This window comes from Callospermophilus lateralis, chromosome 6 (genome assembly GCF_048772815.1).
Source record: "Callospermophilus lateralis isolate mCalLat2 chromosome 6, mCalLat2.hap1, whole genome shotgun sequence".
Taxonomy (NCBI): domain Eukaryota; kingdom Metazoa; phylum Chordata; class Mammalia; order Rodentia; family Sciuridae; genus Callospermophilus; species Callospermophilus lateralis.
In genome coordinates, this window is record NC_135310.1 from 56,238,990 (window position 1) to 56,251,970 (window position 12,981).

Genomic DNA, 12,981 nt, shown 5'->3' on the forward strand with positions numbered 1-12,981 from the left:
GGCACTGGGTTCAATCCTCAGCACCACATAAAATAAAAATAAAGATGTTGTGTTCACCAAAAACTGAAAAATAAATATTAAAAAAGTTCTCTCTCTCTCTCTCTCTTTAAAAAAATGATAATAAAATACAAACTTTAAGGGACTTCAGCAAGAACTAAGAAACTAATTTCCCCCCACATTTTAATTTCTTAAGGGTCAAATCAGGTTCTAAGATATTTAGACGTCAGAAAATAGTAATGCCTCCAGTTCTGTGTTTAGTTAATAAAATCAAAACCATCCAAAACCAAATCTGAACCTTACATTGAGCAATAGATAGCTTTCTGTCTTGGATTATGGAATTCTTCACTTGGTAGAAAGACAAATTGTTGATTGTTGCTGTAGTATTGATCACCAGCTCCTCACACTCGTCAAGGGACTTGTATTCTGAAACAATGTGGGGAGAGAGGAGTCAGAGACACTGTGCTCTGTGTGCTGTGTGTGTGGGTAGAGGCAATGCCACAGAACTGCAGCAGCAGCAGAGCTGGGGACAGACTGCAGCCCGAGCAAGGTCTGTGCACAGGAAACACTGTTTGACACTTTATTTCCCGTGACTCTTCCTGCAGGGAAAGGCACCAAATGCAAGGGGCCACTCCTGGTCATGGCGGGCAGGGCACTCAGCTCCATCCTGCATCCAGGGTATCTGGGAGGGTCAGCCAGTCTAAACCCTGTGTCTGAAGTAAAGCACAGGAAAAGAAACCTCAGCTAAACTGTCTCTGATGCCAGCAGTGTGCCCCTGGCCTCAGGTCCCTCAGGGACTCCTCCAGGGAATCTACACTGTTCCCCAGGACCCCACTTCCCTACAAAATAGTCCTTAGGTCATGATCTACCCATAACCATCATGCTGCTTCTAAACACACAAAATCAATCACATCCCCTCTCCACTATCACCCCAGGCCATCCATCATTCACCTCTACTAGCTTCTCTTCTTCCACTTTTGCATTTTTTTTTTTTTTTTGGTACTACGGATTCAACCCAGAAGCTCTTGACCACTGAGCTACATACCCACCACCCACACCCCCTTTTAAATTTTGAGACAGGGTGTCACTAAGTTGCTTAGGGCCTTGCTAAGTTGCTGAGGATGGCTTATGAACTTGCAATGCTCCTGCCTCAGACTCCCAAGCTGCTGAGATTATAGGCATGTGCCACTGCACATGGCTCAGAACCTATTCTTCACTCAGTGATCCTTTAAAAGTAAGTTAGGGGCTGGGTGCAGCCAAACCCTTCTGGGTGCAATGATCCTTTAAAAGTAACTCAGTGATACCCTGTCTCTAAATAAAATACAAAAAAAGTCTGGGAATGTGGCTCAGTGGTTAAGTGCCCCTGAGTTCAATCCCCTAGTACTAAACCAAAAAAATAAAGAAAGTCAGCCAGGGACTGGATATGTAGCTGAGTGGTAGAGCACTTATCTGGCATAAGCAGGGACCTGGGTTCAATCCCAAGAACCACAAAAACAAATGAATAAATAAATTATCTGATGTTACCCATCTCACAACCCACTAATGATGCCATTTCACTTGGCCCAGGCCCCCCTGGGCTGCCCTTTCCTCACCTCCCAGGGCTCCAGGGCCAATCACACCAGTTGCCTTGCTCTTTTGAGCTCATTATCAAGACCCTGCCTGAGAACCTTTGCACCACTGACCCTTCTGTTGGGAACACTATCCTTCCAGGTTTTAGGCATCCTCTATGAAACAGCATCTACTATTCTCTTCCCCTCAAACTGCTTTAATTTTCTCCACAGCATGTTTGACTACCTGTCATTAGGTGTGCTAATGTTTGTCTTCCTGCCCTAAATTATTGGGTCCAAGAGAGCTAGATATTTATTTATCTTATTCACTGTTGCATTCCCAGCACCTAGAATAGTGTCTGGCATACAGTAGGTGCTCAATAAGTTGCCGAATGTGAGAATGAAGCAACAAATCAGTGAACAAAACTTCAATACTCAAGTCCTGAGATGATTTTGCCCCTTCAGTGCTTCACCACTGAATCACATCCCCAGACATTTTTATAGTTTTATTTTGGACAGGGTCTTGCTAGTTTCCATGGGGTCACTGAATTGCAGAGGCTGACCTCAAACCAACTCTAACCTCTGGCTTCAATTCCCAGTGCCAAAACTAAGTGGCTAACTAAATATACCTTTTCTCTTATTAAGCCAATTATCTCAGGTATTCAGTGATATAAAACTGACTAATACAGATGTCAAACACATTCTCTGAATTAAGTGAAATAATGTGCAAGAAAAGGGAATCAATTTGTGGGACAGGTCATGAGTTTAGCTTCAGATCTTTTTTCTTTTCTTCTTCTTTTTTTTTTTTTTTGTACTGGAGATTAAACCCAGAGGCACTTTACCACTGAGCCACATCCCCAGACCTTTTTATTTTTTATTTTGAGACAGAGTCTCACTAAGTTGCTTAGGGCCTCACTAAGTTGCTGATGTTGGCCTTGAACTTGTGATCCTCCTGCCTCAGCCTCCTGAATCACTGGGATTAAAGGTGTACACCACTTCGCCCAGCTCAGTTTTGAAATATCTTAAGGACCTCTTGAAGCACTGTCAAAGAGAAGAGGGACAGGCAGTTAGCTGTAAGGGTTGGAAGTCACAGGAAGGGTCTGAGCCTGGTAATACTAAGCTAGTTATAGCAACTTGAACAACCCTCTACCTCCCACCCCACACAAGTCCACCTACAGCCTGGATGCCTTCTCTACCTTGCCACCACCTGCTCCAGAAGCCCTGCCCAGCCAGAGGAAGCCACCTCAGCACCTGAGCACACCTTTGGCCATAACCAGCCCTCAGTGTTTTATTGGATAGGAAGTGATTTTTACCTCTTGGATGAAACCAATGTTCCTCAGGGAACAAGGAGGGGGACAGTGAGCTGAGTCAGAGGACTCTGCTAGCCCTTAAACTCTCTGATTTAATGCTTGCCTTTTGGCCTTCTCCTCCTTTTCATTAAAGAGAACAGCCTTTTAATAACTTACTACATTCAAAGCAAAATGCAGTCATCTGTTACGCTACAGGAGGTGCATCCTGGCCTTCAGCCAGTGCTCCTTTCACCCAGAGCAGCCAGCACAGGGCAAGTACACAGGAGACACTTCATAAATACTAGGAAAAATTAAAAAAAAAATGAGGCCCTAACTGCCTTCTTTTTGGATTAAATACTTGGAAGCAAATAAACCAAAAACAAATTATCTTGGGCTTCGGAATGGATTCTTGCACTTGCAGGTTGGAAGTCCAAGATCAAAGTATCAGCATGGTTAGGCTCTAGTGAGGGCTCTTTTCCTGGCTTATAGAAATATCCTAGTGGCTCCAGGATTTTAGGAGACCTACACAAGAATCTCAATGGTTTTTTGAGCAAAGAGAGGTAAAAGAAGGTGCACAGAACCCCCTGCTTATTTTTACCATGATTCACACATCTCAGTCATTTTGGGATGCCATAATGAAATACACGTGGCTTAAGCCAACAGAATTTAATTTTCTCACTGTCTGGAGGCTGGAGTCCAAGATCAGGGTTCCAGTGTGGTCAGGTTCTAGTGAGGGTCTCTTTCAGACTTGGAAATGGGGCACTCTGGTATCTCTTCTCACGAGGGCACGAATCCCATCATGAGGGCCCCACCTCATAACCTCATCTAAACTAGTTATCTCTCAAAAGTCCCATCTCCAAACGTCACTAGATTAGGGATTAGGTCTTCAACAGATGAATTTGATGGTGATAATGGAGGAACATAATAAAGTCCACAGCAGCATCCTAATAATACTCTATTTTATAGATAAGAACACCAAGCTTAGAGAAGTCACATGCCTTGCCAGAATTCACAGAGCAGATATTTGAATCCAGGTCTCTCTGACTGTCTGACACTCTCCATAGCACCCTACTGAGGCTAAGGCACATTAGAGCTGGCTGGGGTAATATTCTGCTTCCCATAAGTCAGAGAGCACCATGCCACCTCTGTCACTGATTCATGAATGTAAGGGATCTGGAATTTGGAGTTTATACCTAATGCAGAAAATCTCTGAGTCTAGGGGCCTCTTGAGAGAGATGGTTCCTACTAGAAATATTTGATTTTTCTCTTGGCACTGGGAATTGGACCCGGGGAGCTCCTCCCACTTCACCCCAGGCTCTTTTTATTTTTTACATTGAGGCAGCATCTAGCTAAGTTGCTTGGGGCCTTGCTTAAGTTTCTGAGGCCAGCTTCAGTAATTTAGCAAGATCCTATCTCAAAAAAGAAAAGTAAGAAAGAAGGAAAAAGTGCTGGGGATGTAGCTCAATGGTAAAGCACCCCTGGATTCAATCCCAGTATTGAGGAAAAAAGAAAGACCCTCTGTGGTGAGATTGGTGCTAGAGGTGAGTCTTGGGGTATAAGCAACTCCTCTGGGAGGGGAGCAGGGCTGGGGTGAGGTGGAAGGAGTACTCATCCTGGGTTTAAGCAGAGCAGCAATTGCTCCGACTCTGGGTAAGTGGGCAGTCCCTTTCCATGGTCACAATCTGGTACTAGCGTTGGGTTGCCCTAAATTACCCATCAGAGAGGACAGGAACTTTAAAGCTGGCTTCCTTCTCTGGGAATCTGATCACCGTTCCATATTGATATGAATAATTCAGGTTGGAAGCCAGCAGAGACCTTCCTTCTAAGACGGTTTAAGATGGGGACTCAGAAAGTAATTCGGTCTTTGGGCCAGGCACAGGGAAGGTGGAGGTGGGTGATCCAATCAAGTGTGACTTCTGCCCGCCTATAAAGTTTTTTGGGAAACAAAAATCTTTCAGGAGATAGACTAGACAAGGGTTCACCTGCTTGCCCAATTGCCCCAACTGGGGTAGAATGGAGAACCCCAACTAATCCTGAGAGTCTGCCCAAACTCGCATGGGGGCAGACACTGCAAACCAAAGCATTTCTCAAGGAAGGTCTTCCGCCACCTGCATCAGGACCAGCCAGGGAGCTTTTGAAAATGCAAATTCCTCGGCCCCACAACTAAGGAGGTGAATCACAACCTCTGAGGGTGAGGCCAAGAATCTGTCTCTTTAATAAACTCGCCAGATGAGTCTCATGTGTATAGAATTTTGAAAACCATCGGATAAGAGTTCCATTGGTCACTTAAGAAGACAAGTAGGCCATTCATGAGCTCCATACCACAAGGGGGTACAATGGAGAGACCTCATTGGGGATCCCCCAAATGACCAAGGCAGACCACCCTACTCCCGGGGAAACTTGTGATGGAAGCATGGAGTGAACAGGCCCAACTAAGGATGCAGCCAGGGGACACATGCTCAGCCTCCTGGGTCAACCCTTTTTCTTGGGTCAAATCTGCTTCCTGGACTCTTTTTTCTGCCCCAAAGCATACTCTTCTTTTGAGTCAAAAGCAAGTTATTAGCTGAGTATGGTGGTACATGCCAACAACCCAGGAGGCTGAGGCAGGAGGAGGGCAATTTAGTCTCAGCAACTTGGCAAGACCCTGTCTCAAAAGGAAAAAAAAAAAAAAAAGGAGGAGATGGGGAGCAGAGGGTACTGGGAATGTAGATGTAGCTCAGTGGTAGAGTGCCCCTCTACACACACACACAAAAAAGCAAGTTTTTCACTCTACCTTTAGCTTATAGGCAGAAATTAGAAATGTAACCATCATAAAATGTATGATGCCAGCAATTCCTCCACATTATATGTGAAGATTAACAATTGTGAGACAGTGAATCATGCCTAACTCTACTCCTTAACTTGGCTACTCACGGTCTGAAGTCTGGACCAGGGAGATGGGAACTACTGGATGAGTCCTCCTGTGTTGCAGGTTCAGCTTCTTTACCTGGCCAAACCATAGTCTGGGAAAAGGGTTGGGTCTGCAACAGAGGAAAACTCACGGGGTGGGTTGTGGGCTTCTGCTAGTTCGTCAGGAGCCAGACAGGCTAATGGTAATAATTCCCTGAAGCACTGGGTCTCAGCATTTAGTGAGCATCCTAGAGTCAGTTTCTGTTTTGTTGTTGTTGTTGGAGGTGGTGGTGGTAGTGCTATTGTTTGTTTGTTTGTTTTGGTACCAAGGATTAAACACACAGGTGCTTAGCCCCTGAGCCACATCCCCATCCCTTTTTATCTTTTATTTTGAGACAGGGTCTCACTAAGTTACTTAGGGCCTCACTAAATTGCTGAGGCTGGCTTTGAACTTGCGATCCTCCTGCCTCAGCCTCTTGAATTGCTCAGATTATAGGGATACGCCACCATGCCTGGTTTAGAGTCAGTTCTGGTATAAAATTGGGGAAGAGTATTTTAATAGTCCTACAACTGACTCTGAAGCAGTGTATTTCTCATCCGGAGATGAGACACACCCCTAGGATGATTGATCCTCTGGAAGATGAAGGAGTGTCAGCAGACAGGGACAAGTTTTATCCAAATGCTGAAAGGCTTGAGGTTGTAACAGAAACTGAATTTCTATAACAGCTAGATGCATCTTCTCCAAGATGGCTTTATGTATAGTCAGCAGCTTGGAAGAGAGTTCAAGACTAAATATATAGATTTTTTAATTATTACATGGAAGTAGTAAGTCACGGGAGCAGATCTCTGACAGGATTTAAGAATCCTTTCTTGAGCTAGGCTCATTGGTGCACACCTACAAGCCCAGCAACTCAGGGGGACTGCAAGTTGGAGGCCACCCTGAGCAACTTAAGACCCTGTCTCAAAATAAAAAATAAAAGCTCAGGGAAAAGCACCCCTAGGTTCAAACCCCAGTAATAAAACAACAACAACAACAACAACAAAAAAATGTGTGTGTATGTGTGTGTGTGTGTGTGTGTGAACGTGTTTTCCATTTTTTTTTTCTTGAGACAGGTAACATTTAGGACTCAGTGACTCGCACTTAGCAACTTTGTGACCCATGAAGTCATTATATTCACAGAGCCAATTTCCTCATCTGTTCAATGACAATAATAAAAACATATCCTCACAGTGTTGGGAGGTAGTAGGTACAAAAGTGCTTTATAAACCATAAAGCTCTATTATAAAATAAGGCATTGTCACTTACACAAGGTGTAAACTACACACCCATCATTGTGCTCAGGGCTCAGCCCCTCAGCCATCCTGCCCTCATCTGCGCCTTGCTGCTGGAACTTTTCATTAGTGGTGTGGTGCCGCCCACACAGCTGACATTCCTCCACTACAGACGCTGAGTCCCATGAAAGCAGATGCCAGTTTACATATATAATTTTTTTAATATTTGGACACAATACCTTCATTTTAATATTTTTTTTTCATGTGGTGCCGGGTATTGAACCCAGTGTTTCACGCATGCTAGGCAAGTGCTTTACCGCTGAGCCACAACCCCTGCCCCACCAGCCTACATTTTTTAAGGCTTGTTATGGACTGAATGTCTGTCTTCTCCCCTTCCCCAAATTCCTATTTTGAAGTCCTAATCTCTAATGGAACTTTATTTGGAGATAGGTCCTGTGAGGAGGTGGAACTGAGGTCATAAGGATGGACCCCAATCACATAGAGTTGGTGCCCTAATTAGAAAAGGAAGAAACTCCAGAGCATGTTCTCTGCATTCTGTGAAGACTCAGCAAGAAGGCAGCCAACTGTAAACCAGAAGAGCTTTCCAAAATACCAACTCTGCTGGCAACTTGATCCTGGATTTCTAGTATTCAGAACTCTGAGAAAATAAATTTCTGTTGTTTCAGTGGCTGCCCAGTCTATGGTGCTTTGTTATAGCAGTCTGAGAAGACTAAACCAAACCTGCAACACATAGCATAGGACTGCTTATACAGCAAGGACTCAATAAACGGATAATAAGTTGAACAGCTGGGGTGGGGTTGTGTTCACATGTTACCCTAAAACATCATATCTGTCAAACATTAAACTTTTTCCACAGCAACAAAATCTTTCATGAGTCTGGTTAGTATTGGTTAAACTGATTACCCAGGATTGCAGTTAATTTCCCTAGTGGAAACAGAAGATGGGCCTGATAACATGCCTGAAATCTCAGCTACTTGGAAGGCTGAGGTAGGAGAATCACAAGTTGCACAAGTTGAAGCCCAGCCTGGGCAAACCTAGCAAGACTCAGTCTTAAAATTTGAAAAGGGCTTGGGGTGCGGGGGGGGGGGGCGGCGGTGCGGGGGCGCGTGTAGCCCAGTGATAGAGCACTTTCCTAGCATGTAAATATGAGGCCCAGGGTTCAATCCCCAGTATCAATAATCAGAGAGATAGAGAGATAAAATGGTGCCTAGCAGGTACAAGGCTCTGAGTTTGGTATTCAGGACCACAAAAGTTTTTTTTTTGTAAGTGGAAATGGGATGCTTATAGACTGAATCGTGTTCCCCTAAAAGTCATATGCTGAAGCCCTACCCTCAATGTGACTATATTGGAAGACGGGGCTTTTAGGAGTATACCAGGGCGAAAGTAAACTCTGGTTAGTTTGGCCAATTTTTGTTCATTTGATTGATACAATTGCTTTAAGTTGTGATATAATTCACCAACCATAAAATTCACCCTTTAAAAGTTCACAATTCGGTGGATTTCAGCCATGATCTACATTACTATTTCTTAAAATCTGGATTGTATTTAAGGCAGTTCTGACCAGAAAATGAATTTTCCTTCACACAATGAATGCTGTGAGGAAACAGCTAAGAGGGTTTGTTAAACTGAGCCAAGCCGTCACCACACTCTGGCCACAGAAGCATCTTGGGGTCTTGGCTCTTACCTAGTGTGGTCAGCAGCAGGCCCACGACTTGTGGATTGGTGGCCAGAGCTGGGCCAATGCACGGGTGAATGGCTATGTTGGCCAGCACACGGGTCAGCTTGATGAGTACGTCCTCCACCTCTGATGGTGGCCTCTGAGCGACAGGCCTATTGGCTCCTGGAGGTGCCTGCCTCTGCGAATGCAGATCAAGTTGGTAGAAGGTCCGGAATAATGAGAGCAGTGTCTCCATGCTCCCTTTCTCTTTGTAAAAGTGTTCCCGAGCTTGGTTATTCTTTGCTGTCAGGTTGCCAAGAATAAAAACAATACGAATAACTAGATCCTGAAATAAATGAAGGACAAAGAGTTATAAGAACAAAGTGATTAGAAAGAAAAGTCATATTTAATTTACTCTTAATTTAATTAATAGTAAAATGTAACATGTCTGGCTGTTACTAACTCATGTGGTATTTGATTCCCAAGATGAGTGCAAATTGACAGGAGAGTAAAAGGATTTGGTGGCAACAAAAGAATACAAACTGATTGATGTGATCAGTGAGGCCTATTAACTTCACATCCTTCATCCTTCAGAATTTCAATTCTGGGTGGCCTTTTTCTCCCTAGAGAACAATTAGTTGAGTGGGACAATGTGTCATGTAATTCTAAGTTTTGACACTAACAGACTTCTTGAGCATCCAAATCTTTCTCTAAGAATTAACCTCCTGCTGAAGCACTCCATTTCCAAAAGTCAGGCATTTCCCAAAAGTGGATTGTGTCAAAACAGGATTCTTAATTTCGGCATTATTGATATTTGGGATTGGATAATTACTTGTTATTGGGTCAGGGGATCCTGTGCATTGTAGGGGGTTTAAAAGCATCTATCTTCTTGCTAGATGCCAGTAGCAACTCTCCAGAAGTGACCACCAAAATGTCTAATTGTCTCCCAGAGCAACATCATCCCCAGTTAAGAGCCATTGTGTTACACAGGAATGCCACTGAAACAGTACTAAAACAGACTGAAATGAAGGGCCCCTCAGACACTGAGCACTTCTTTATGCTCAGAGTAAAAGTCTTACCCACCAGTGGGTCATCTGGGAGGATGAGACTCTTATTTCATTTTTTGTGGTGCTGGGGCTCAAAACCAGGGCCTCCCACAGGCTAGGCAAGTTCTCCACACTAAAGTAATGCTTATTGATACCACTGGCCTAGGTGACAACTTTTATTATTATGCCTTGCATCATGCCCTTTTATAGACAAGAAACTGGGTCCTGAAGAAACTGCAGGTCACATGACCCGTGAGGGGTGGAGAAGGATTTGAACCCAAGATTACCCAGACTTGGAGTCCTTTCTATATCTGCTCCCTGCCTCCCACTTAGGGTGCCATTTAGTTATCTCTTCTTTGGCCTTGCCAGCCAGCTGACAGTTATGGGATTATCTCTTTTTAAAATGCAAATATGTGGCCAGAAGGGATTACCATAAACCTGACTTTGTTAATCAGACTGGTACTTATCAGCTGATTGAAGCAGACAAATATGACTGGCCGGGTACATTTTCATCAAGGCTCACAGAACCATGTGGGACTCCAGGGGCCCAGCGCAGGGTATTGGGTGGGGCAAAGAGACTGGGAGGACTAAGGGCAGAGGACAACTTTTAGATTTGCCTACGACTACTCTGCCAATACTAACTTGTTCCTTCTTGTTCTTGAAAGACAAAAAAAAAAAAAAGGAAAAAAGAAAAATAAAAGTTTCCCCTGACACTCACTGGCAGAGAATCAGCAAGGCTCTGCTGTGCAGCTGGGAGCCATTTGCCAACATTCAGACAGGACAGAGCCTAACACTATGGCAAGAACTGGAGCTGATCCAGGACAGCATTCATTTTTGGAAATGGTTCAACTCACAGCATTCAACCAATCACAGCCACCATCCAATTAGGAGGATCTGCTGTTTGCTCCACCCTGGGAAAGAGTGTCAGTTCTTAGATAATGTCACTATGAGGCGGGGCCTAGAAGAACACACAACATTGTAAACAAGGATGAGATACAGTGCTCTGAAGAATTTATAATCTATTTGAGAAGGTAAGGCTAACCTGTGTGGGGAAACAGCTAAGACCAAAATGGCCAAGCAAGGAGTCGGACAGCAAAGGGGATTATGAATTCCAGCCCTACAGCCAGGGGGCCTAGGTTCACAGAGGAACTTGACTCAACCTCAGAGTCCCTGGGAACTCATTTGCAAAATGGGGAAAATATTGCATTGTAATAGTAAACGAGATAAAATAGGCAAACCACAAGTTAAATTCAGTAACAATCCAGGTATTACATGGAAACCTCCTCACTGTCTTATCAGTAAAATGTTAGTTAATGGCTATAAACTTTGGGACAGACCCAACATTCTTAGAAGAGTTTAGAAACAAGGACATTATGGAGGGATCAGCAGAGTTATCAAGAAAGAAATTGAGCTCAACCTTGAAAAGGAAAAAGAGCGTGGTATGCGTAGGAGGGGCAGGATGGGCAAAAGGAGTCTTAAGAAGGTATAGATGGGGGCCGGGCACTGTGGTGCACACCTGTAATCCAGCAGCTCTGGAGGCTGGGGCAGGAGGATCACAAAGCCAGCCTCAGCAATTTAGCAAAGCCCAGCCTCTAAACACAATACAAAAAAAGAGCTGGGTCATGGCTCATGGGTTAAATGACCCTGAGTTCAATCCACTTTAACAATCAATCAATCAATCAATAAGTAAATAAATCGGTCCCCCCACAGTATTGGCGATTGAACTCAGGGGAGATCTACTACTGAGGTAGTAATAGATCCTCAGCCCTTTTTATTTTTTTGAGATAACTTCTTGCTAAGTTGTTCAGGCTGGCCTTGAACTTGTGATCCTCTTGTCTTGGCCTCCCCAGTTTACTGAAATTATAGGCCTGCAATCCCCATGTCGTTCTTTGATCACCTAGCCATTCCCCAAAGAAGCTGGAGCCTGTGGGACTTGAACCTAGAATAAGCACACACAATCTGATTGTTATCCTGGAATCCCACTTCCCATAAACCCAATGATCTTTTCAAGTAATTCCTGAATGCCTCCTGTACTCTGGAAGGAGAATACCAAGGTGGAAGCTTCTCCTAGGGCCAGACCCAACAGAAAAAGCAGCTTTCCCACAAGAAACAGAGAGCATTCTCAAGAATTAAGCTTCTTGGTGGAAAATTTCTGTTTTACATTTTCTAAGCTGAGCACCGTGAGCAAAATTTTTGTGAATGCTTCACTGTTTTCTGATGAAACACTCTATAGTCCTACTTCCAAAAAATCATCATAATTAATAATAATAATAATAGCAATAGTAACAGCAACTAACACAGAATTTATGATGTGCCAGGCCCTGATGTGAGGCTTTACATACACAAATTAACTAATCCACTAAAAGTGATGACCCACTTCTGTCATCTGAACAAAGCTATTCAGAGACTCTCACAGCAGGACAGCAATCTCCCCCACACATTTGATGGCAGTGACAGTGACGTTAACCATTTGGACTTAACCATGTTCCCTGGATTGTGCTCTTCTCTCATTTCCACAAATGTATATTAAATAAAACCGGGAGGACATGATGAGTGATAATAAATGCTTTTTAAGGAATTAATAGCCAGTTCATTCTGACTGCTATAAATCATTACTAGGACTAATCAGTTTACCCCCAAAATGTCACTGCCATATTCTGAAGGATGCTCAGCTGTACCGCCCCCCACCCCCGCCCCCCACCGCCCCCTTTCCCTCTTCTTAGAACTTGCTGCTTCACCTCCATGTAATGGGCTTGTTTTTCTCTTAATCTAACCCAGCAGGCTGCTCTGCCTTGAATCACCTCCACCTATCACTGCTGATCTGTGCAGAGTATTTAGAACCGATCCTGGCTGTAGATAAAGCAGGTTTTCTGAGTGACCATCGTTCTTCAAAATTCAAATTACCTCTACCCACTGTCACATGACCTAATCAGGGTAAGCTAGATGCTGCTTTTCTTTTTCTGGAAATTCCCCTGGGCCCTTTCCACTTCTAAAATTCTCTGACTCTAACATCTCTGTGGTTCCTAACATGATGTGGGTTAAGCCCGATGTGGGGAAAAAGAAAGTCTAGGCTGCAGGGCAGGAAGAGTTAATACTGCCACGCTATCTCTTTCCCTGCCTCAGATGGAAGAAGGAGGGGGCGGCTCCTGGCAGCAGCCGTGCCAACTGGAGGATGGCATGCAAGATCAACAAATGGGGATGGCAGATTGTGCCGTTCACAGCACCCAACTTCCAGAAACTGCTGTGCTCACCGCTTCTATCCT

General features: G+C 44.1%; 1 protein-coding gene across 1 annotated transcript in view; it reads right to left on the reverse strand.

The window, feature by feature from the left end:
- Armc2 (armadillo repeat containing 2) overlaps positions 1-12,981 on the reverse strand; it is a 109,076-nt gene that overhangs the window by 10,549 nt on the left and 85,546 nt on the right. Inside the window, exons 13-14 of the mRNA XM_076859872.2 lie at positions 8,700-9,018; positions 301-423 (exon numbers count right to left, since the gene is read on the reverse strand). Of these exons, the coding sequence (XP_076715987.2) occupies positions 301-423; positions 8,700-9,018 (442 nt within the window). The remainder of the gene's footprint in view (positions 1-300; positions 424-8,699; positions 9,019-12,981) is intronic.